The sequence below is a fragment of the Polyergus mexicanus genome, unplaced genomic scaffold, assembly GCF_030449975.1.
Source record: "Polyergus mexicanus isolate NDT 795.1 unplaced genomic scaffold, iyPolMexi1.0 SCAF_25, whole genome shotgun sequence".
Lineage (NCBI taxonomy): Eukaryota > Metazoa > Arthropoda > Insecta > Hymenoptera > Formicidae > Polyergus > Polyergus mexicanus.
In genome coordinates, this window is record NW_027223345.1 from 42,279 (window position 1) to 68,647 (window position 26,369).

A 26,369-nucleotide genomic window follows, 5' to 3' on the forward strand; every position below is an offset into this window, starting at 1 on the left:
ACAAACGTCATTTTCACGAGAATAATTTTATTGTACATAACGACAACGCGAACGAAGAAGCTATCGCGATGAAGAGAGCGACCCGTGACAGATCTCGTATGTCAAGTTTACGCTTGAAAATATATCGACTCGCACAGATACAAGCTCGAGCTAAATAATTTCTGTTTCTGTAAAAACAACCGACAAATTTGTCCAGTTTTATCCACGCGAAACTTGTTGGCGAAACGGAAACGTGACAATTGGTGCCGCGAATAAATGCGCCAATATCTCGAGAGAGAGAGAGAGAGAGAGAGAGAGAGATTCGAAATAGCGAATGGAAAACTCCTCCGATTGATGATTATAACGTCCGCGCGTGCGTTAAGCGAGCGGATAAAATTTCTGTCGCCACTCGTGTGTAGAGGCGATAAAAATCCTCCGCGTTACCGACAAGATAGATATTAAAATTACTGCAAAAAAAAAATGGAAGCGGCGCGGCGGGACTTTGCAGCCAGCTCCTCCGCTCCTAGACTTGCTCGATACCGCGACGCGCAACGCGCCTCAAGGCTATGTCGCAATGGCGCGCGGTATAGCGTCATCGATATCGCCGTCCAGTTTAGCGGTGGAAACTACTAGCTAGCTAGCTAGCGGCGGCGATGGCAGCCAGCGGTAAATACAACGTCGACGAGGACCGCTGTTACTGTTATTTTTAACTCGACGCCGACTCGGGCGTCGAGTCCGTAGTCTAAAATCGCGTCTATACCCTCCGCGCCCCGCCCCCCACCCACTCGTAATCTTCTCCTCTTCGGCTTCTTCTTCTTCTTCTACTTCTTCTTCTTCTTAACCGAGACGACGGAAGGGTTCGCCAGGCGCGCAGTATTTCGGAGAGAGCCTATTTTCAAAGTGACTTTCTATTTTCAAAGTCACAGGACGTCGTCGCGTCGGCTCTCGGAGGTTCTCCAAGACGAGCAATGTGAAGCCACGCCGGGATTATTCGCATTATTATTTCGTAGATTTGCAAATTACGCTTCCAAATTACGCTTTATATTATAGAGAGAAATTAGAAAATCCTTTCTCGTTAAATTTACTTTCGATTAACGTGCCTAATATATTTTTCTTTTCCGTCATTAGCGTTCCATTTGCCGCACATATTCAGCGAGGGGGCTCTATCGATTGTGACGCGAAAGATAATAATAGATATACTTTTTTTTCCTCTATATCTCAATTCTTTCTTTATTTTATACGCAAAAGTTTAGAGATATAAATGGAGATGTAATAAGAAAATTATCGTTTGTTAAATGAGAAATATTATATTTATATCATGTATTCGCGTTATGAAATTAGCTTACCTTTAGGCCCAAAACATCTTCCCTTTCATTGGTTTTATGCTGAAAAGAAAAATAAAAAGAGATTATAAATCTGTATGTATTTGAATTTTTAACCTAGTATTTATATACAATATTATTATTATAAAAGAATTTATTTATATATTGTTAAATGTGTCGTGACCACATATCAAAGTGGTGTGTTTTCGCGATATAAAAACTCGTCTATCCTTTTCGCTGTGAAAATATAATTAAACTCTAAACGATACGAGAGATAAGGGGACGCATCTTTAGCGTAGAAAATGCGTCGTAAATACGTAACGAATGCGTTTATTTATCGCTTTCTCCGCGAACGCGGTCGGTTGTTATTTCTATTGTTTACGAGAATACGGGATAACATATTTTGGAGAAAAATTCTCTAGTTCTAGAATAAATTAATCTTCGCTAAAATATAGGGGAGCGACCCCGCCGATATTTTCGCCGCGCCCGGCGCCAAGTTGATGACGCGGTCGATAACGTTCGTCGAACGTTCTGGCAATACCGAATATAGTCGGACCACGAGCGGACACGAAACGGCAAGACAAAGTATAATAGCGAGAAATCGTGGATCGTGTGCCGCGTCGCGGGAAAATCCGTTTGAAGAGCCAGTTTTCCCGCCAGTCGAATCAGCAACGTCGCGCGGCGAGAAACGGTGAGAGGCATCGAGAGAAAGAATGAGTCCGGTACTGCTAGGCGAGGGGGCGTCGGGATGAAGGAGGACGGCGAGGGAGGGATAGGAACAAGCTTCGAGGAGAGAGACTGAGACGGGCGAAGAAAAAGAAAAAGGGAGATACAAGGAGAGAGAGGAAGAGAGAGAGAACCTCGAAACGTGACAACGTCGCGCTAATGCGTTGTAGACTCGGTTCCGTGCTGATACCCACGCTCCGAGGCCTCGCCTCGCCTCGCCTCGCCTCGTCTCGCCTCGCCTCGCCTCGTCTCGTCTCGTCTCACCTCGCCTCGTCTCACCTCGCCTCGCCTCGCCTCGCCTCGTCTCACCTCGCCTCGTCTCACCTCGCCTCGCCTCGCCTCGCCTCGCCTCAGCTCAGCCTCGCTTCAGCTCGTCTCGCCTCACTTCACCTCGCCTCGCCACGGCGGGAAGTGGCCGCCGCGTTGCTGCCTCGGCGTAGAACGAAATACTTGTACCGGTGGACTTTCTACTCGCAGGAACGTCCGAGGAGTCCGTGCGACCAGATTTCACGATATCCACAGGGTGGATTCGCGCGTCTTAATCCGTCAGCGATACGCTATGAGCGGTGTTTCCGCCATGTATCCCGCGGACACAATGTAAAATTCTAATTTCTGATACAGCTCGAAAATGAAATGCCGTTAATATCGACTAATGCAAGGATTTTAAATTATTAAAAAAAAAAAAAAAAAATCTCCCTTGGAATAATTTTACAACTTTAGCGCGCTCAAGAATCAAGCGTCAATCCCAATTATATTCGTAACGCTATTGGACTAGACGGAGCGCGATATAAAATATTAAAGCGTATAACAAGACTCCTCGTACATTATATATATATATATATATATATACACACAACGGTATGTAACATGTAGCGATAGTATATCATGTACAATATACGTGATGGCGCATCGCTCGTTTTGGCTTCCGACCAAATATATGCGCTCGATCGATCGCACCTACCGATCCGTAGCGAGCTCGCCGCCACCGCTCGCGAGAGAGAGCTAACGCGGACGGTAGGACGGCGCACGGGATATAACGGGGGCTTTCGAAAACGCGCTGCGTTCGATCGCCCCGCGCGTCGTTTTATACGATGGGCTATAGCGCCGTGCGGCCGGCGAGAGAAGAGAGAATCGAGTACGGACGGCGCGCGCGCGCGCGCGCGCCGATCGAATTTTGCAGTTGGCCAGGACGCGCATGTCCGGCGCGTACACGAGACACGCCGCGTTTATACGTAGAAAATATTGGCGGTTGAAATTCGAAAGGTGGTAGCTGTAGCTCGAGCGGCGTTTCTTCGACCGACAAACACGTCGGTCGGAGCAACTTTCTAGTTTAGCCGACGTGCGTACGGCGAGAAGACGTTTGACGTATGTGTGCGTAACGTGTGTGCACACATATACCCGTGAGCACCTCCGACTCTCTCTTTCTCTCTTCTTCTTTCTCGTTCTTTCAGTCTGCCCTTCTTCTCCATGACGGCCGTGTGGAGGAAGAAAACTGGTTTCGAAAGAATAGAGCAACCGCGTGCGTCGTCTTACCAGCAACAGCCACGAGGAACGAAAAAGCTCCGACACCCTCGCGCGCACGAGAGAGTTTAACATTGTATATCTGCATATACGGATATATAATACAAGCCGTTTCACAGGAATACGAGGAGGATACAAATCTTACTTTAGAGCGTTTTCCAAGATAATTATGTCGAAATGATGATATAAAATTCTGAAAAATATATAACATCACCCCGACGAATATTTTTTCGCGTTTTTCTACAAATTTCTCCATTATTGTATATTATATTTGTCTATGTGGACGAAATTTTCACGCAACTTATTAATATTGGTATCGTAGATGTCGTAAAATTATATTAAAATTACATAAACGAATCTAGAAAATTGTTGTATCGTTGACATCTACTCGACTCAAAATGACACGCAACGTTCCGACGTCACATTAGCATTTTTAATTCCACCTCCTGTAATAATGAAAGGGGGGGGGGGGGGGGGGCAAACTGTATGTCTCGAATATTTCCGTGAATATCCGCGGATCGCTTGGGAGGATTTATCGGGAGATGACTTTCTCGTGGACCGACTTGAGAGGCTCTCCTCCTCGTTTCGTACTCGGGCGTAGTTGGAGATACCGTGCGCGAGAGAAATGTCGATAATATTCTCCGGCGTGCGCAGCGCGTTATGTAAAATGCGAGTTTTGTAACGCGACGAAGGGACAAGAAGGTAGGTTCTCACCGTTACGACACGAAAATGAATTTAACGCGGACGCCGCCGAATGGAACGAAAACCCTGTTTCCTCCCCTCCCATCTTTCATCCTTCGTTACGAATATAATTGATCGGGATTATCTTTCAGAATCAAGTACTATCGAATAAAAAGCACGCGCGAACCACAATCTTGGGATCTTTAACGCAGAACGCAGCTTTATCGATGGAGGTCTCGTTACAGGTAGCAGGCATCTAATCTCGTCGTTTCGTCTCGTCTTTTTTTTCTCCGAGCACTCGTTTCTCTGTACCCTCTGTCACTATCTCGCTCCTCACGCTCATTCCCTCCCTCTACATCTCCTCTACTTGGTCGATGTCTCCCCTATACTGTATGCCTGCGCGTATATAATATATATGTGTATGTGTACGTATAAAATATATATATATATATATATATATATATATATATATATAAAATATATACGTATATAGCGACAAAGCTCCCTCCGCGTATATACGTATCCTCGTCTGACTTTGGGATAGTTTTACCCTCGCGAGTGGGCAACGGGTTGATTGCACTGGCGGCTCCGCATTTGCCGGCTATCTTCCTCCAACACGTATCCTCTCGTTCTCCATCCTACTCTCGCTCGCTCCGTTCATCACCCACCCCCCTCCTCTCGATATCGCGTTGCCGCTTCTCTCGCTCCCACCCACCGTCGAGCCCTATATCGCTCGCTCTCTGTCTGTCACAATTACTCCTTTCTCTCTCTCTCGCTTTCCCATTCCCTCTGTCTTTCTCGTTCTCTTTTGCTTGTACCGACTTGCGCGCGCGCGCGCGCGCGCGCGATCATCAACTCGCTCCTCTCTCCACTCTCTTTCTTCCTCTCTCGCGCTTCGTCCTTTTTCTCTGTCGGTCGTCCTTTCGATCCCTCTATTTCTGTCACCGTCACCCTCTCCCTCTCTCCACTTCTCCCCTCGTACCTCCGCCGCATTTCTCGTTCCCTCGTTCTCTCGCGCTGCCTGACGAGCGAGCGAGCGAGCGAGCGAGCGAGCGAGCGAAGGGATGGAGAACGAATAGGGGTTTCCGTGGTAACGCCCCATGCACGAGTAATGCCTTCCCTCCTTGTCCGACTACGCGCTCAATGTCCTTCTCCCGTCGCCGCGCTTCCCCGTTCACCGATCCACGCGTTGTTCCCCCTTACCGCCCTTATCCCGCTCGCCCACGCTCCCCACTAAAAGGCGCTTCTGCGTACAGGCTGCTTCATATACTATCGTCGAAAGCTTTTGCCGAGTCGGATGAGCCAACGAACGAAATTCTCTCTCTCTCTCTCTCTCTCTCTCTCTCTCTCTCTCTCTCTCTCTCTCTCTCTCTCTCTCTCTCTGTACGAATCGAAATTACGCGATCGCGACGAAAAGCGTCGGTCCGCAAACTCGCGGTTCATCCGACTCGAATGTAAATCATCTTTCCTCGTGAAAAGGACCAAACGTGATGAAAGACTCATCTTATCGCTTCGTCCATCGATCTCACATCGATGTCATAGGACGCGAGATTTACAATAATAAAAAATTTGCGTTCATGTTGGAGATTCGACATTTTTGCAAAGATTAATATGTGCTTCTAAGCCAGTTCTAAACCAGTCGTTTAGTTTATTTGAGAGGAAAGCGGAAATGTTTTCTGAATCGAACCGCTAGAAGGCTCCGCGCGCCCAGTTTCCATCCGACGTATAGATTTTCTTCGTCTGGTTGGAGCCGAGGAGGAGTACAGAGTACAGGAGAAGTTTAGTAGTCTTATGGTTTTTTGAAAAATGCACTTTTTTTGAAATTGCCGTAGCGAGGAGATAGGTCGACGAGAGACTATACGGAGGCGTGGAGAGATAGGAGAAGGGAGGGGATGAAAGTGGGGGGAAGTGCGCAATGGTAAATGCGCAGGTGTATGGGAAAAGTCGCTTACCGCGCCCGTAGTAGAACCGGGGCGAAACGAATCCCGTTGAAGAGCAGCTATGGAAAATTTGCAAATTCGCGCTGGCGCGATGATGAACGTCGTCTAGCTAGTGAAAATAATTTCGCGCTGCTCTCAAAAAAAAAAAAACATGAAAAAAGAGAAAAGCACGCTTATTACGCGAAAAGCAACAAACTCCGAAATACTCGGCGCTTCAAGCTATACAGTCGGTTTAAGGGTACGTTAAACCCGACTTTTTTTTTTTTTTATATCAGCATTATATCTCAAGTTAGTTGCACGGTTTTTTTTTATTTTATTTTAATGAACTTTGCTAACACGTTTTCCCCAAAACGTATTCAAGTGCAAAGGTAGAAGACTGATTGATTGTGTCCCACTTTACACGTCGGTAGTTATTTTATAAGGAAATGTTGGAAATAAATTCCGTATCATTATACGCTATATTATACGTTGAAAGTTGTACACGATTATGTACTATGATATAGCATCCAGAATTTAACCAACATTATCCAAGGCCATTTCACTCAACATACAAACATACAAAGATGAATTTTACTACTCGTTAATATCTAAATATTCTGCGTTGCATAGCATGTGTGACAATGTGCATTTTAAAAATAGAATATGATTTTATCGTCAATATTATGTCAGAGTTACATATATATATATATATGAAAACCGAGAAAACCACCTTTTCTCATTCAATTCAAATCAATCGAATCAATATTACTTAATAATTTCGTATCGGTATATATATAAAAAAAAAAAAAAAAAAAAACCTTTATATTAGTCCACTGGTGTCTATATAAATACATACATCTTGTACATCTGTTAGATTAAGCGATCGATGATATCGAGTGTTTGTTAAAAATCATCAAGAATATCGTAGTTGTATCGGTAGTTGGTATCGTTAGAAACTATTAAATGCATCCTTTACGATTAGCCATTCTTCCGCTCTCCGTTCCTCTCGGTTTAGAAGACGCAGGCGGTTATCCAACGGATAATTATTATTACTGGTTCGAGATTCGTGTTGGCAATTAGAGACGGCCACCTCTAGTCTACCACGGAGACCAACAACAGTAAGCGCCATTAAGCAAATAACCGCGGGATTGTTACTCGTTAGTTGGCAGTTTCAGCCGACCGGAGGCGTTCTCTCTCAACCATTCTCTCTCTCTCTCTCTCTCTCTCTCTTCCTTCACGTAACCCTCTTTGTCACTATTCTCTCGTTGACTCCTTGCGCGTCCCCCGACACACTTACCCCCTGTCTAATTTACGTTTCTTTCTCTCTATCACTCACGTACTTGCATCCTTCCTCACCTTCTCTCTCTCTCTCTCTCTCTCTCTCTCTCTCTCTCTCTCTCTCTCTCTCTCTCTTTCTCCTTATCTCTATATTATTTTTCACTTCACCCTAGTACGCAAACGAGAGAGTTACTCGTGTGACTCTATTCATGAATATATGGAGAGTTTTATTCTTCGAGAAATATTGCAAGTGATAAGAGTCATTGATGAGTACGGATTAAAAAAAATGACTTTATATAGTTGGATCGTAGAATGAAAACGCTTTTATTTTCCGAGAGTATCTCTACATGTCGGGAAATATGTATGTATGGTATAAGTTAAAAATACACACACACGACAAAATTAAGAAAGGGAGTTGTTATCGGGAGCGGTAAACATTGAAAAATTGAAATTTACTTTACTAGGATAGAGAATTTTAATTAAATGTAATGTAGAATATAAAAAGACCTGGCCAAGCCATGATGATTAAGGATTAATTCTAAAAGATTAACGCGTCGGGATAATTCTATTAATATTTCGAGCAAAGTTTATATCGAGTACGCTATCATTCTTGCATTGTAATTTACTTATTTTATCAAGTTCCTCTTTTCTTTCTTTTTTTTTTTAGGATCTAAGAATGGAAAGCCGTCGATGAATAATTATGTCCGCGATTGTCATCCGAGTTTACGACCGTTCGATGACCTGACGAAAATGCCGCTAAATGAAACGCAATTGACGTAACGCGCGCGCGCGCGCGCGAGCAAAGTCGTTGCCGAAACGAAGCAAAGCGGCCGATCGTCTCTCCGAAAGGCGCGCGCGTTATGTGTCACCGCTCGGAAAGAGCCCCGAAATTCGGTGGGGTGTCGGTAATGGCATAAACTGTATACCTCCCGTGTTGAGCGACTTGTTCTCGCGCGCGCGCGATATATCCAGCTCATTCCGAGATAGAGTTGTGTACGAGAAATACGCGGCGGATATACGAAAGCGGCGCGCGTATATACGCGCCATGTACGTAGAGATGTACGTAACGATACGTATACCTATGTATATACGCGCCATAGTTTAGCGCGGTGTGTACAAGGGTTAGGGGCGTGGTGGTAGCGATAGTGGTGGTGGTAGTGGTAGTAGTGCCGCTGTGGCGGTGCGCGATAGTGGTGCGGGGATAAACGGGGAAGGGAGGATGAGAGATGAAGCGAGGCGGCCGGGGGATGGTGGCGGAAAAGAAGAGGGAATGGGGGGGGAGGGAAGAGCGAGGGGATGGCCGTACGTAGGTAGGTGACACGGGGGAATGACGAGGAGGCTGGGGGTGGGTAGGGTGGATCGGGGGATGGGTGGCCGTTCGATAGCGGGCGCACGTGGCCGCGCTTCTCGGAGCCGCCGTCGTGGCGCCAACGTCCTATTAACCCTCCGCCCGATTCGCGCTACACACACATATGCACGTACAGATACGCGCGCACCACCCGCGCCCTACCACCGCCACCGCATGGCCGCAGGACCACCATCGGTCGAGAATTTCCAGCGTCGATTCGCGCAGGCGCCTAACTTACTTAAAGGACACTGACTCCTCCGCGCCGTATAGCGCCCTGATGGGATCATCCTCTCTCTTTCTTTCCCTTTTTTTTGCCCCTCTTCCCGTCCCTCTCTCTCTCTCTCTCTCTCCCGCGTTTCTCTATCTCTCGCGCGCTCCACCTCGATACTTTTCGGAGGAGGTCGTTGAAAATAACGGCTCGCGCGCGCGCGCGGAAGGGGGAGGGAGGCAGAGGGAGAGAGAGAGAGAGAGGGGGGGGAGGGAGGGTGGGAAAGACGATATATTAAAACTTTGCTGGTCTGCGCGTAATCAATTTTCGTTAGCGCGAATATCTAAAATCCATGGGTACTCGTGTACTCGGACAATAGACAAGTGTGATCGAGATTCTTTATCGTAGAATATATTTTCGAGATTCGCTTTCGATATAGGACTTTATTTACGTACGAATAATATTAAAATAATGTAACCGCATAGGAATAATTGCCTCGTCCCTTTACGCGTACAATAATATTTTGAGAATAGTAAAAATGTATATACACGAAACCCGTCAATCATAATTGTTTCTATATTTAATATTTTTCATGGACACTCTATATCATGTAGTTTGAAACTGTTTAATATACACTCCCTCTATATACGCTACAATAATCTCAATGATTATCTCCTATCGATGGCCGTAGCAAGTTTGGCGATACCATCTTCTTACGAGCAACGGACGGTGTTAGAGATAAATGGTCGCGGTCGCGATCGCGATCGCACGCAATTGAATCGTCATCGCGACCCAAGAATAAAAAAAAAAAGAGTAGGTAAAAGGACGCTGAATAATAACACGTGGACGAATAGTCGATTAATCTAAACTAAACTCTTCTCCATCGGTCAATTAATATTTTCCGATGAAATTTGTGTAAAAGAGAGATTTACAATAATCTTTTTTTAATTATATCTTTTTGCTATTTAATAATTTTATTATCACATTAAAATTATATATATATAATCTCGTATAATATTAATATCTTTGGAAAAAATATATAAACGGTACGAATACCCACTGGTTTCTGGTGGAAAAAAAAGTGCTCCAGCCCTTGCCCCTTGTCTCGCGATTAGATTCACAAATTTCAATATCTTACGATCGAGACAAACTTTAATCCGGAGACAAAATATATCCGCCGTTTACATTCGTCATAGACGATGGTACGCGTGGTCGAATCGTGTTTACCGAATGACGCATCTCTAAAATAAGCCGAGACGAAGTACGTAACAGAAGAGAAGCGCGCGCGATCTACACTCGCGTGAGCTTCGCAGCTACGCGTGCACGCGCACGCAAAATTTATCCTGCGTAATGTAACATATCCTCACGTAAATCGATAAAATTCAGGCGAGAGAAATTGAAATGAATTTCTTGCACAGTATTTATAATTGAAAAGCAATTTCTCAATATTAATAAGATGAGCGGAGATGCGACTGTCATGTCCACGATCGAATCATCATTGAAACAATCAATCATCACGGAGAATTTCTCGTTTCAATAATCAATTAACGCAGCAGGATTTCGAGATTGTATAAAATGACATTCGAGCGGGGAACAGCGATCTCGGTTGCGATCGACGAGAGCGGCAGCGACCTACCTAGCCTCGCGATATACCATCCTGCTCTCCCGCAGGATCAATGCGGGCGCGCTATCAACCCTCGGCGCTATCGAGCGAGCGAGTGAGCGAGCGAGCGAGCGAGCCGCGACAGTGACGGCGCGTAGCGCGTCGATCGCCGGCTACGCCGAGTGAAGTGAGCGTCACGAGAAATCGCGCGGTCGTTCGCGTCGCGAGTACCGCGCCGCGATGTTAGACACAATGTTGCCAAACGTTAACGTCGACGACTACTGGCTGCAGGCGGTCGATGAATGCGAGATGTAGAGAAAACCCGATGACGTTAAATGGAAAACAAAACGACAAAAAAGAGATGGTTGCTTTAGAGAGAGAAGAGAGAGAGAGAGAGAAAAAAAAAATGACGAATTTATAATAAGTATGTGCTCGTAATTTTATATACGCGCAAAATTACCTATTTTTTATTCAAACGTAACGTTTTATATCATAAATATTCACTCGTTGAAGAAACAAACAAACAAACAAACAAACAAACAAACGATCGCGTAACCATCTTCTCTATATACTTGACTGAAAACTCCCCCGCGTCAAGATATGACTTTTGGGTACCGTCACATCTTATCCGAGCGTTGCATCGACTCGCCACGCAATAATTTCATACTGTCCAAGCACATCGATACACATTATTTTCGCGATATTTCTTGCACCGATATTTTACCTTGCTCGATAAATATCAAAGACCCTTGATACGCGGTGCATTTGCTGCGCAAGTGTATCGATATCACAAATATACGTAGCGTTAAAAACTCATTAAAACGAGAAAATACTTGAGCGAGTAATATTGCCACTAATAAGAGAGAGAGAGAGAGAGAGGCATCTAGCGGCGAGAGGCAGGCGTATTACAGATTACGCAAAAAAAAAGCACGGAAAAGAAGAAAGCTACGAGTCGGCGCGCGATTAAGTTGACGAAGAAATATGTACACGCGTGTGCGCGAAAAGGGGGGAAGGAAGGCCGTCGCGCCAAGAAGCGCGCACGCCGCAAAAACACGTTGCTCGCTTGCATGCGCGCGGGCCGCGAGACGAGACGAGACGAGACGAGACGAGACGAGACGAGGCGAGGCGAGGCGTTCTCGCGCGAGCGAGGACGTAGCCGCGCGTGACGTTGGCGCGACGCGACGCGCCCGTGAGGATAAACGCCGAGATATATCGGCAGCGGCGTGCTGCCACCTGCACGAGAGCGCGCGATTGGCCATCGCACGTGGTTGGCCTTTCGCACGCAATAAAATGCGTCCCGAGTCGCGTGCGTTGCGAGGGGCTTTGGTGACATTGCATAGTATAACGTATGAGACAAAAAAAGAGGAATGCTCGCTTCTCGTACAGTTCGCGCGCTCCCTATCAACGCGTATCCATACGGAATTGGATTAGTTGTTGGTCAATATTTAGACAAGACGATATCGAACGTTTGCGAGCCGGAATATATTGAGCGGCTAAAGTAAACTTTTTCGGCAATCTTAAACGCTAACTGGCCAAAAAATGTTAAGAGCAGCAATAACGAAGAAAAATATTGTAGGATAAAATTTAATATTATCCAGTATATATATATATTCGGAAATTCTTTTCTTTCTTTAAATATGATTTTCAAGTTTACGCCGTTGGTAAATATCTGAATCCTCTATCTTGTCTAATAACATTATTTCTGCAAAAGCTGTTTCAGAACTTGGAGAAAAAAAAAAAATATAAAGATTGATGGAAAAGAAACGGCGTTCCTATATAGCGGCGTTGTTGTCCGCAACTAAAAGAGCGCGGAACGTACGATTCGCCGGCGAATTGTCTCATTGTCGTCGTCGTTGTCTCTCTCGCGAAAACCACGTCGCGACAAGGTATTTATTATCGAACACGAGTGCCGAGATATCTGCGCTTCGTCCGCGGAGTAACCGCTTTTTACCGTCGTCGTCGCGCGCACGTTGCCGACTCCCGTTTGCATACGATAAGCGGTCGTCGTTTCCCCCACTATATACACTCCCCCCGCGTGTTTAGACACGCTCGCTAGCTAGCTATCTCCAAAGGGAGTCTGTCTGCCTGCCTGCCTGCCTGCTTGTATGCACTTGGCAAAAGAGCGGTGCCACCTGTGTGTAGGCGCGTGAATTTATAGCTCGTGGGAATGTCGCGAAGGGAGAAAGGGAGGAGCGGACCGCGAGAAAAAGATGGAGATAGGCGGCCGAGGGGAGCTGGGATAGGAGCGGGGTAGACGAGGGGCGCGAGGGATGACCCGAACCACGTGGCGATCTATTTGTCACGCGAGAGCGGTCGCTATCGCGTCAAGTTTTGTTGGTTAGGCAATCGATGGATCTTGGTTCGCGCGTACCCCCGCCGACCCGAACCGGCGCCTTTCGCGACATCAAAATTAATATTTTGGTTAGTACCGGGCTATCGTAATAAGTTTCTCTAAATCACAAGGTACAAGGTAAAAAATTAATCCATGATAAAATTCTTAACCGTCTCTTCTCACTCTGTCTCTATTTATTAAAAATTCTTAAATTTTCACCGTTAAATAAATCTATTATGAAATGACGATTGAAAATATTGCCGAGAGAGAAGATTGGTTACATCATGAAAGAATAAAAAGAAAAATCTCCCTGTCGCATTCTCCCTACATTTTCTAATCCTTTCCGTATCAACGACTCCGTACTCGTACTCGTACTCGAATGCTCGAGCGATGCCTAACGCGGCACACGCGGCGATACCATGTTGCTCGTAGACAGCTCTCTCTCGGTGGCCTTGAAGTAAATATCATCGTATACGCGCGGGACGATACTCGAGGCTCAAGGTAAAGGGGATAGAAGGGAACATGGGCCCCCGAGATCGCCTCTATCGCGCGTCATATTCTCGGATTCTTGACTTTTTCTATTTGTTTAGAGCAGTCCCCCTTCCTCTTTCGTTCTATTTCTATTTTCTGTCTTTTTGCCATCCCCGTTCTCTCCCATCTTTTTTTTCCTTTTCAATCTCCCTCTCCTCCTCGCTTTTTCCCCCGTTCTGGTCTCTTTCCCCGTGCAACGATATATATATATATATATATATATATATATATATATATATATATATATATATTCTTATCCTGCCGCATCCTCTTCTCGCTCCCACCACGCCAGCTCGTTTGATTCCGGTTCGATGGAATGCTATATACGATCTTAGGAAGCGAAGGGAGGACAGACGGAGGAGAGAGGACGAGAGAAGGGAGAATAGGGGAAGAGAGAGAGCGAGAGGGAGGGAGGGAGGGAGGGAGGGAAGGCGAGAGGGGAAGACGCGAGGGAGCGACAAACAAGACGAGGTGGGGGAAAGGAGAACAAGAGTGGGAGTGCGTTGGAGGAGAGGACAAGGGGTTGGTTGCGTACGTATACCTTTGGCGCTAGACGCACGCACACACGGTTGAATATACATACGCTACATACACGTTTTGATCGTTAAAAGGGGATTTCCATTACCGGGTCAGTGTCGGACGGAGAAACGACGACGAGTAGGAAAGCGCTGCTCCAACTAATCCTGTCGCGAGTTGGCGATTAACTTGGAAGGAACGACAAGCCGGTCGTCGAAAGCGATCGAAATTGCAGCGAGCCCCCCCCCCCCCTCGTGAGGAAGAAGGAAAAAGTAAAAAATTAATCGATATTTACGATGGTAAAAGAGCGTTAAACTATAAGGTTACACGCGAACAAATGGCACGTGTTGTACGTAACCTATTATGTTCGCGCGTGTAAATTCTATCGTGTTAGATTTTCTTCTTTACATCGTATTTCATTTGGAGCGTAAAAGAAAATTTCGTCACGGGGTATATAACAACAGACTTGATTTTAGATACAAAAGCTGAAACGTGTTTAAAGTGTGACTCGCGTGCGTCTGACCGACCCTATATCACTTTGTTTCGACTAGTTGCAAAAAATCATCTTGCCTCGACTGGCCCTAAACAATCTGTCTTAAGGCTATTTCTCCTTTAAATAGATAATTATAAGCGTTTATCGCGTTGGGTATATACGTACGATTTACTACGTAGCGTTTTGCGCATGGCTTACAAGTTTAGGTATAAACACCCAATCATTGCCGTTCGCATCGAGATATGTTTTTATCAGTTTAAATGATTCCCGTATAATAAATTTTTCAATCATTTCCGAATATATGTGTTATTTCTCGTCGTACGATTGCGATACGTCTTCTTATAAGATTTGAGATTTATTATAAAAATGCAACGATACGATTATACAACGAGACATTAAGATTCTATCGACAATTTCGTCGTAAAAATTTGTCGTTATTATAAATTATATATATATATATATATATCAATAACGAATCCAATAACACACTAGTCGATAATATCACTAGAGTTGCTTTTGTTTTCATCGCGACAATACAAATTACATAATTATATATTTTTACGAGCTATAAATTGCGTGCTTTTCATAGTTGCGTGTACTTTGGTAAAAACGATACGCGACAAGTATTTATAGCAAGATTATGCGACATGTCCGTACACGCAACACATTGGTTTAAAGTAGCAATGTATTTATATTAAATAAACATTTATTTAACGTTGATGAAAATATGAGTGAAAAGCAACATCGTAACCGGGGAATCGCGCCGGGAAAACACTAAAGGTACACGACTAAAGTTTCAGTGAAATATGCAGCAAGTTGGCGAAAAGTTTCTTTCGCCCGCTACAATTTACATCAAGCGCGAGATAGACGAGAGATGTGGCCGAATATATATCGTCCCGTTCCGTTCGGGACCGTTAATAACGAATCTATCGAAGAGCAAAGATTTTCTTTAATTTAATGAGAAATATAGCGACGGAAATGGAGAGATTCAACGAACAGTCGCGATCTCCAAATCCGGCCGACTTCACGAGACGGAGGAACATGGGAACGTCGGAGCCATCCGTCGCGTCTATCGCCGCCAATGTGTCACCGAGGGCACGACGACACGGGTTGCTCCGACTAGTGCTCGCAAGTGTCCGTGACACTCGTCGAAAGCCGCGCCGGTGGGACATTCTCGCGCGCGCGAGGATACATACGCATACCCGCGAGATGTAGGCGCCACGCGGTGCGATGCGACGACGGGGCTCCTTCAAACGGCGCTATCCACGTGGTTCCTAAACGCCCCTCCCTTCTACGTGTTTACGATCCCTTCTACGTCCGAGCCCGCCCGCCCGCCCGTTGCTCGCCGCATACCCAGCCCCTCTCTTTTTACCGATAGGGAAGGTAAACAGCCGTCGAGTGTCACCTGTTATTGCTCGTACGCAAATAGGCTTCATTCATGGTCAAACGTCGTGCACGCGCATACGCGCGCGCCGCCGGCTCTCTAATCCGGAAATGTTGGCGTTACAGAGTTGCGCGGGTGTTTTCGCGCTCTTGCTTTTTCCTACAAAAGCATTCTAGACAATAACGTCTGGTTTTCCCTTTTTTTTTTCTTTTTTTTAATCCTACGCAGCGTGCAGAATCTTCCGATGATTATAATAAGCGAGCATATTTTCTGTATATTATGTAATATAAATTATATTATTTCGTACACGATGCGCGCGATACTCTGAGCTCGATACTCGAGCGAAAGATATAAACATTATATCGACAAAAATTTATCGATATAAATTTAAAATAAAGTTCATATCGATGAAATGGCATAAAATTTGTCGTTGGATTTCTACTCGTTAAATAATGACAAGTTATAATATAGTTAAGTAGTGTGTAGTAAATTTATATTATAACGAGCGTGTAGCGTGTGTAACATCATAATAACGTAATAATATCGAGAAATTATCGTGCAAAAGCAGAAATTTCTTCCCACGTGCGTATCAGCTGACGGAGTGACAGATGTACGCGTCCGGCGTATGTACGGACGCGCGTCTCTCTCTCTCTCTCTCTACGCACGAACCTCACCGGCAACCGAGCCGAAACCGACTGAGCCCGCGGAATGGAAGCAGCGGCGGCGACTACACGACGACGACGACGACAAAGTGTATCGCTCGTTGAACTGCGAGTGAGGGCGCCGAGGGGGGAAAGAGGAGGAAGAGAAAGAAGAGCGAGCGAGATGAGGCGAGGCGAGACGGGGCGCGCGCGAGGTGAATCTCCAGTGTGGTCGAAAGGGATGGATGCGGAAGGGCACGAGGGGCAACAGGGGGTACAGGGGAGAGGAGAACAGAGGGATGCGGGGACGGAAGGAGTATAGCGGTACACGTTGCGCGCCGGTTGTGTCGAGGAGGTATGGAGGGAGGCAACATCCACAATGCACCCGACACATACATACGTACGTACGTACGTGCACACATGTATACATACTCGGGGCGAATTCACAAACTTTGGCCGGCTCTCTCGTAGTCTCCACCCTTCTCCCTCCCGACGTAGAAACCCTCCGCGACTGGGTGTCTATCTTTGTCGTCCTCTCCCTTCCTCCCCCCCCCCCCCCCAATCCTTTTGCTCGTGTGCGTTTATACCACCGCACTTTACGCTACATATACGCGTACGTATATACACGCTCTCTCCCGCGGACGCGCGTAACGCGAGAGGAGAGCCTCTCACGCGTACGCGCGAGTCCCTCGCTACGGCGCGCGCCGTACAAAGGTACATAAACCGTCCTCATTCACGTCGATATCACGTCAACTGTTGCGCTTCGTCCGTCGTCGCGCCGCGTCGTGTTAAGGCGGGCTCGTTTGAGAGAGGCACGCGACTCTCGGAATGCCGAAAGAGGGGGAAGGAGGGGCGGGGGGGGGGGGGGAGACCCGTTAAACCGCTGACTCGAAGGATCCTATCGGCGGAAAATTCCAGGTTGACACCTCCGGTCAACCTCCCCGACAGTCTCGTTTCTCGCGAAAACTACAAACTCTCTTTTCAAATATAATGTTGACATATTAGAGAGAATATCTCTCGAACCGATCGCAGGGATAAAATAGATGATACATAAATCACTGGTAATTGCATCAAGATGTGCGCCATCTCTCTCGCTGGGATGGCGTTGACGGACAAAAGTCACCTACAGCCCGGACAAGGAATCCGTGCGTGTCCTGCCACGAGCAGCAGGTGCTATTGTGGTGGCATCGCGCAGGCCAAATTCGCCCGCGCAAAAGGCCCGGCGCGGTCTCGTTAATGAAGGGGAAAGAGAGAACGGGGCCGCGAAACTCTCCGTTCTCTCTTTCCGTCCCACCGTTCTTCTTCTCCTCTCGCCGCTTAACCTTAACCTACCGCAAGAGAGGACGAGAATTTCGCGGCGGCGCCGCGCGCGCGCCACTCGATTAGAACGCGATGCTACTTCTCTCGCCGGATGTCGTCGGGCGACGCCGAGAGTTGGCGAGGTACGCGCTGTAATTCGAGCTCGCTTTACGAATTTAGAGCGCTTGTAAACACCAACCTTAACCTTTACGTAAACAACAACGTGACGCACACATGTGACGATCACACGTTTCTTTTTTATTAAGCAGAAGAATCGAGTCTTTAGATAAGGGTAGGATAATGACACGACGCTCGTTTATAAACTTTTCTATTTTACGTAGAAGAAACACACGCATCTTTGTAAATTGAAAAGAAAAGAGAGTGTTATATTCTATATTTCTCTCTTTTGAAAAGATTTAAATATATTTAATCGCATCTCGTCATACAATTGATGCAACAGTATCGCGATCGTAGCAACGTTTTTTCAAAGTAATGCATACACATACGTGCAAAGTAATGAGAAAGCGTTCTTCGCGTCCTGCGAAAGTACATTGTTCCGCGCGTTTCTACCGACTCGCGAGATATATATCGCTAACGGTTACTCTTTTTACGGAAGATTGCCGCGAACGCGGAGTCGCGCGAGAGAGTCAAAAAATGCGCAATTTTTTTCATACAACTCGCGACTAGTCGTATTATGAGGGTTTCGTTGGAGGAAATAATTTTTTTTACCGGTTCACGGTCTTATACATACACATGCTGCACGTTTTACACTCACAGTCTTACGTCTATCTAAATATATATATATAATCTGTCCTCTATAAAAATAAGTAATAAAGAGTGCCAAAGAGTGTTGGAAAAGTATTAATTATACGTCCAAGTGTATACGGTATAGTGGCACATGTGTCGCGCGTTTCTACTTTCTAACTTGAGATACCCTTTGTTTCTATGCGCGTCTTATCGTTCCACATTAATCGTAGAAAGATGAAAAACGATACATTTCTCCATGCGAGTCTTTCGAGACCGACCTCGAGACAGACCTCGTTTCTGGAAAAAAAAAACTAGAAACTTTGAAGTTTTAATTTGACTAAAAACTACCAAATCGTACATTTAACTTGTAAGAATAAGAAGGTTCCTTTCAAAATCGGTATCATATATGTACGTATAAGAAGCAATCGTGTTAATCGTTTGCAAGTATGTTTACGAGTCAAGTGAAATAATTGAAAGGAATGTTTTTGATTATTGTTTCAAATTCAACATGTCAATCGTCAATTTCCGAATTATTTCATTACATTTTACAAATTATTATATTTTAATTATATTGTAAAATAAATATTTTTCTCACGAATAAGCTTCGTTAGCGAAAGATAGATATTTTCCCATCGTCCCGATTTTGACGAGTTAAAAAATCCTTAAAGAGAATTTATATTTTATAGCACGAATCGACTTTGAAAAGAAACAAATGCATCACTAATTTCCTCTTTATCGAAGACAAAGCGTGTGAAAGAATCAACGATAGTTTCAATACTGAAATTAGGCGAAAGAAAGAAGGATGAATCGGGCGAGAGACGCAACGTGAATCGCGGACCGTTCGCGTAACACGTAAACGTAAACAAAACAATGCGCGACGACGCGATGCCGATGCGAGCGCGCCTCCTAGTACGTACGATGCACCACCCACGTGCATCGACGATGTCTCCGATGGAGACGGGGAAGGGGAAGGGGATGACGGGAGGTGGGACGATGGGTGGAGGTAGACGGCGTTACAATATTCGTAATTCGTCCATCTTGCGATACCGTGGAATTTATTTCCATTTTTCATTACGCGAACGCTTCGATTTGAAAAAAAAATTTTAAATCATCGATATATCGTATCTCTAAACAGTTTCAATCGGTTAAAGCGCCGTCTGTCTTCTCTCTGTAAATTGATAAATTCTAAATTTTCCACGCTACGCTTCAATTATTCTCGCGCGTATATCGCGTATCGGTCGAAAAGCGCAACTCGTACAACGACGATAACCTCTACCCGGGGTAATACCGGGATATATAAATATATATATATATATATACAGGCAAGATGACCAAGCGGAAAAGAGAGAATAAGATTGGGCTAGCGGTCGCGCGGGAACGGGCTCGGAGCGCTACTTTGGTGCGCGCTGCTGCTCCCTATATGCGTTTAAAACGGGGAGGCCGGCCGTAAATCACGCGGTTAGAGCGGGAGTAGCCCGGTCGCGTAGCGTAACGGCGGAGGTGTCCGTCCGTCCGTCCGTCCGTCCATCGGTACGGAGTCTCGTGGTCGCCGCCGCCGCCGCCGCCGCCGCCGCCGCCGCCGCCACGTGGTTTCTGCGGCAAAACTATGCGGTGGCGGCCGCACGCCGGCCCAGCGAATTTATGAATGGGAGAAGCCTATTGACAGATCGCGCGTCGATAACTCTCTCGTTAATGGCCCGTGATGGTGGGCGCACCAAGGCCGGCGAGGGGCAAAGGACGCGGAGGTGCTCTCGGAGGGAGGGAGGGTAGGAGGTAGGGGAAACTTGGACTCGCTTTGTGTCGACTCGCGCCGACGGCACGTTGCGACATGCGGCAACGTCAAATAGCAACGATACGCGTGCGTATTCGATCGGTCGAAATAATCTATCGAGGAGTCGTCGGCCAACTTGTAGCGCGTTCATCCCTCGCGCGAGGCAAGAGCGGGCACACGATATGAAGGGGGGGAGGGGGGGGGGTTTACGGAGATTTGTCACACGCATACCCCGACTTTGAAGCATAGATTTTACTATAGTTATAATATAGAAATTGAGAGAAAAAAAACCATTTCTCGTCTCTCTCTCTCTCTCTCTCTCTCTCACATCGTCACAATAGAGTCCCATTTTTATTGCTTCGGAACGAATATGAGATTTTGTTTTCGATCGACTAATAAAGTGGACGATAATAATTCTAGTTATCGCGATACCGACTATTATTAGCAGAATTAGCGTATACGTTTTTGATGAGCGGGATTGCCTGACGGCATCGAATGAGACGCTGGGTCCAGCATCCGCCATGCCGCTTACGTCGATAATACGGAAATACATGGTGAACGGAAATAGAATTCGCGGAGGAGTTATATGTCACACAAGTTGCACACTTTCCGACGAATGGATGTTGATCGTTAGTCTCTCTAGCGTTTATGTAAGCCCGCGTGAGCAAAGGAAGGAAGCAAACCGTAACGTAAGGTCGAAGAAGGCGGAATTTCGAGAGTATTTGGTGCGCGCGTGACAGATAGCTGTCATCATATTTGGATTGATGACGGATTCTTACAATTTTTGTGATAAACGTAACTTTTGTATGGTTAAAACAAACTGTACACTTTACAAGTCGTCGTCGGTGATGGAACAGCTGCAAGTTCATCGTTGATTTTGACAGGGTGTTGAGCGAACGCGTGCACGAATTTTGTCGCGTACGACGCGAAACCACGTGGAAAAACTGCTCGTTTTGTCGGTCATCGGGCCACCACCGGCCGTCGGAAACACCGAAAAACCCTCCCTCCTCTCCTCTTCTCTATCCTTTCTCTTCCCTCAAAGTGTCTGTGTACCCCACCCACCTTCATCCCCCCCTAGACACTGCTGATTTATCACGAGCCGAATTTTGGTAGACGCATCCGCTTTACATCCACGCGCCAATTTTACGCCCGTTAAAATGCGGAAAATCACATTTACGCTAAACGAGTAAAATCGCCGATTGGTGGTCTTTCTTTTACCCTGCGATAATAACGGAAAATGGCGAGTAAATGGCGTTTTTCAACGATTTGATTCTCCAAGTTGGAAAACTTGGAGGAACGATATTTCCATAACATAATATATAAGATATATATTTCCTATATACAACTTGTCTTTTACCTGTATTGAGCGCGTGGAAAGATTTTTTTATATAACATGGTATGAGATTATACGGTACGACTGTTAAAAATTCTCCGCTAATTTCGCTTATAATCCGTCTAATCGCAGGGAGATTGCACGAGGAATATTTTCCAACCGTCTCGGGAAATTATTTGACAGGAAACGCCGTTGTTAATCATTTGTGTTTTGTAAATGATCATTCCAACAGAGTGATAAAAGATGATCCTACTGTATTTAGAGTAGCTGGATGTGGATTAGCTCAATGTTTTTGAAATACTATATATTTATAGCAGATCTCTTTGAATGATTTTGTCCGAAATGATCATCCGAAAGCAAATCGTGTATATTCCCCCCCCCCCCTTTCAATACCGAAAAACGCGATAGATCGATTTCCAATAATCCGAAAACGACAAGTCGAAAAAATTCCGTAACGTTGTAATGTCGGATTGCAAAAAAATTGAATGAAAAATGAAAAACCCAACATTTTGATGGGTTTCAAGATTTAATAGATTTATCTTGACGCAAAATATGGTGTTTGTTAGTAATAATCTTTTACTTAAATTACAGTGTTGTGTATTAAATTTTATCTCGTAATCTATATATAATTATTGTACTGAAAATATATGGTTATTGATAGATGGAATTTATACAATATATATATAAAAGTAATTTGGTAACCTTTCACACACGGCTAACGATAAGAGACATCTCGAAAAACAATTGGAATGGCGCAAAATTATGATTCTAACCTGCGCTCTCTTCGTGGATTACGATATCGCGCCCCTCTTCTTCCATTTTGTCGCAAAACATTTCGCCGCTCAAAGATCTCTCGTGACGAAAAACAATCGCTAGGAAGAGGGAAACGCGATAGAGGGGATAAAGGAAAAAGGACTAAAAGGAGAAAGAGAGGATCGAAAATGGGAGAGAGAAAAAGAGCGAGCGGGAGACGCGTCTTTAAAAACACCCCCCTAGAGCAGATCGGGTTGTTGTCGTCGTGGTAACCATGACGACGCTGCCCCTTGATGGTTGGTTATAACCGTATCCCCACCCTAACGTCTCTGAACCGACGCTGGCTAGGTTTCCTCGCGGCGCTGGCCAAGCGAAGAAGAGGCAGCCAGAGCAGCCTCGGGCGATCTCTCTCTCTCTCTCTCTCTCCCTTTTCCGCCCTTCTTCCTTCCCCTCCGTTCCCCATCGTTCACCCATCCTCGCCGCTCTACCTACTCCGCCGCTCACCGTCGTTCCCTTCTCGTCCCATTCCCCCTCCCCCGTCAACCTATCGCGCTATCAAGCTGCCGCCGCTGTCGCTCGTTCCGAACCCCCCTCTCTCGCACCCCGCTGACTCCACGGCCCACACACACACACACACACACACAGTACGCAAGCCACCTCTCGTCGTTCCCCCTCGTCATCCTCTTTCCCCTTGCGGCCTCTCCCCCCGCCGGGCCAAGGAAACGCGGGATCGCTTCGAATTCAAACTACCGAACACGAGGTTACCACGCGTCAAATCTGACACTTGGATGTGTCCTATGTGCGACCGCGTGTTGCGCGCGCGCGCGCGCGCGCCGCGAGTAATTTTTCGGCCCTTGAAACGAAAGGGCCGAAAATGAGTAGTAGGAGCGAGTACGGGAAGGTTGATCGATTTTTCAAGAACGTTGTAAGCGCGAAACACGCCGCGTGTTGTAGAGAGAAACGGCAAAGTCCTCCTAACCTGTTTCTTTCTTTCTTTCTTTCTTTCTTCGATCCGCCTTATCGCGGCGGAGATAGCCGTCGGGGCGCGGTTAGCCGGCGGAACGAGAATCGCGGAGCCAAACGGGCTCCTCTCGACGATTCCTCGTCCGAGCGGAACGACGATCGAGAAAGCCGAATTGCTCCGTACCGGTATATCGGTATATCGGTAGCTCGATCGGCAAGATCGTCGCTCTTGGAGAGAGCCGAGGAACGGCGACGTCGCGCGATCACGTAACCCGCTCTCCGTGACCGGCGCGAAACGCGGAAACGCGGCACGCGTGTCGTACACGCCGAAAGCCGAAAGAAGGGAACGCGACGCACGTACGAGGGAGCGCGAACGCGCGCGCGGAGGGGGTCGCGAGAAAAAAAGACGGCGGCCGGTGGCCGCCGCGCGAGAGTAAGAGACCACCGATGCGCCGCGAAACCGCCGCGCTGCGCGCCAAACTCACCTGACCGACGTCGCACCACATTATTATTTCGCTGACATTGACGACAGCATCTTGGTACGCTGCTGCTGCACCGTTCTTTCCTCTCCGCGTGACTCGGTATTCGAAACGGAGGGAGGGAGGGAGGGAGAGAGAGAGAGAGAGAGAGAGAGAAAAAAAAGAAAAGATAAACGCACGACGATCAACGGACGATGGGATATACGTGGAACCGAAATTCCACCAGTTACTTGGCCCCTGGCACGATGAGTTCTGTTTGTCCGTTCTCTCTCTCTCTTTCTGTCTTTCGCGCTCACTCTCTCACCGCGTCTCACTCACTCACTCACTCACTCACTCACTCGCTCTCACTCTCCGTTCTCGTCTTTTCTGTTCCGTACGTGTCCGTTAGCGTTTCTCGCGGGTATATATTTCTCCTCTTTGTTTCGTTTCTTTTTTCAATTCACAGTCTCACGAAGAATACACTTGGCGACGAACGCGTCGGCCGCCGGTATCTAGCCCGGTTAGCTCCTCGAGTAACATTGCACGATCACTCCGAACAGATGACAACGCGGCGACTGTCACCGACGCGCATACTAGTAGTTAGCTGGCCATGCGAAGCATTACTGAACACTCTGACAACAGTCCTCGCCGAGAGTAGCGCCGCTCGCTCGGTTTTCCCCCGAACGCGCGCGCTCGGCCGTTTCCGCCGGCGCTCGGCCCACCTGCACTCCGACACGACCGCCAGTGCCGTACAACGCGAGCCGACGTGCCCCAGCGACGCGCGCGCTTTGTCCGTCCAATTTCCTTCGACGCGGAAATCGAAACGCCGATATACCATTGTTCGAAAAGCCATTATCCGTAAACAATTTCTTATCTCGCGACTCGTCATATGCCGTTGCTCGCCATATACGTTAATGTAAAAAAGAAAAGAAAAGAAAAGAAAAGAAAAGAAAAGAAAAGAAAAAAGATGGATCGATCGCTCGCCAAACGCGCATAATGCCGTATTGTTGGCGCGTTTCGCTGCAACTGATACAAATGAAAGGATACGTTTCGTTGACGCTGCATAAATTAATTACACAATTAATATCGAATCGAATACCGTGTAGGGCTGTGTGTTTGTATGTCGCTCTGAACCGCACGCGAAAGGAAATTCATTGTCGAAGAGCGCGGCTTTTCAGATATAAACAATACTTTTATGATTAGCGTCGAATGATTAGCGACGCTTATCAATGCGCGTTCGCGGGAGGATGGAAAGAACGGGAGGAGGAAAAAAAATATCTCGGATTGCGTTGCGGAAAAAGAGAGGGAGAGGAGGGAGAGGGAGAGGGAGAGGGAGGGGGAACGGACCGAGTTCGCGATATTAAATATCCTTCTCTCGGGACGCGAGAAAGATCCGCGATCGAGAAAGTCGGTGGATAGTCCGCGATCGATCGATGAAATATTATATCGGAGAACGGATGGACGAACGGCCGTTGAAATATTTCAACTCGACGCGAAACGGCGGAAACTCGAAACGATGACGCGCGGATCGCGCACCGATCGCAGGCTCGTCGCGGGGCGCTGCTTAATATCTTACGAGACGAGCGAGATAGCACCCGGGTGAATCGCGCCATTGCGCGACGCCACCAGGACCTTGCGGCCAGCGAGGTAATCACGCGCTCGCTCGCCAAGAGCGTTTCGAAGCGGAACGCTTTCCGATCGAGAGAAAGATCATCTATCGAGGAGCCTGGTCGTTCAATTATACGATTTCTTTTTAACGAATATATATATATTTTTTTTTTAAATTTCTCTCGCCTTGTATGACGAGATGATTGTAATAAATAATAATATCTATAATACATAGCATAATTAAACGCGAGGTATAGAGTGTCTCTCGGAGGTTCGGGCGCGCGTCGAGAGCGCCAAACGCGATAGCCTTCGCCGGGGAACCTTGGGTCTCTCCGGTGCAGGGGCCCCCGAGCACGAGGGAGTCGGCCTAACGCCACCAGGTTCGAAACTCGCCACTGACTATAGGGCTGGCTGTATACGGCGCGCAGCGCAAGAACGGCCGAGCGAGAGAAGGTCTCCGCTCTCGCTCGCTCGCTCGCTCGCTCGCTCGCGCGGCCGTGTCAGCCGAGAGTCGAGCCAGCCGAGCGAGCGGTAACGGGCGGCGGGTGCGGGTGCGGGCGGACAAGGCGCGAGCCACGTTCCATACGGCGTGCAGCCTAAGAAAATTCACCGGCAACATTTTTATTCCCTATCGGGTAAAAGGGACGCGTCATCGGGACGCCGCGACGGCGAAAGGACGCCGGGGGTCGTGCGCCGTCGTTCTACGATCGGCTCACCTCTCCGCGTCGGTCAATTCCGCGAATTTTGCGCGTCATTCCGTATGCGGCCGCGAGGCAGAGCGCGCGGCCCCGAGGTCTCGGCAGAGACCGAGAATACAAGCGTGCCACACGTATGTACGCCGACGAGAAGCGGCTCCGTGCCGCCGCCGCTGCCGCCACCGTCGCCGCCGCCGCCGCCGCCACCGCCGCCGCCACCGCCGCCGCCACCGTAGTACTCTGCGTTGATACCACTGCTT

The 26,369-nt window shown here is 47.1% G+C and overlaps 1 protein-coding gene across 5 annotated transcripts in view; it reads right to left on the reverse strand.

The window, feature by feature from the left end:
* Positions 1-26,369, reverse strand: part of Tara (taranis) — a 72,310-nt gene that overhangs the window by 21,243 nt on the left and 24,698 nt on the right. The window contains exons 1-2 of one of the 5 annotated variants that reach the window (XM_070313751.1): positions 23,834-25,556; positions 1,326-1,364 (exon numbers count right to left, since the gene is read on the reverse strand). In XM_070313751.1, the coding sequence (XP_070169852.1) occupies positions 1,326-1,364; positions 23,834-23,854 (60 nt within the window). In that variant the 5' untranslated portion in view covers positions 23,855-25,556. Of the gene's footprint in view, positions 1-1,325; positions 1,365-4,714; positions 4,743-12,404; positions 13,577-22,405; positions 22,518-23,833; positions 25,557-26,369 lie in introns of those variants that run through there. The other 4 variants (XM_070313754.1, XM_070313750.1, XM_070313755.1 and 1 more) reach the window with 4 other exon arrangements.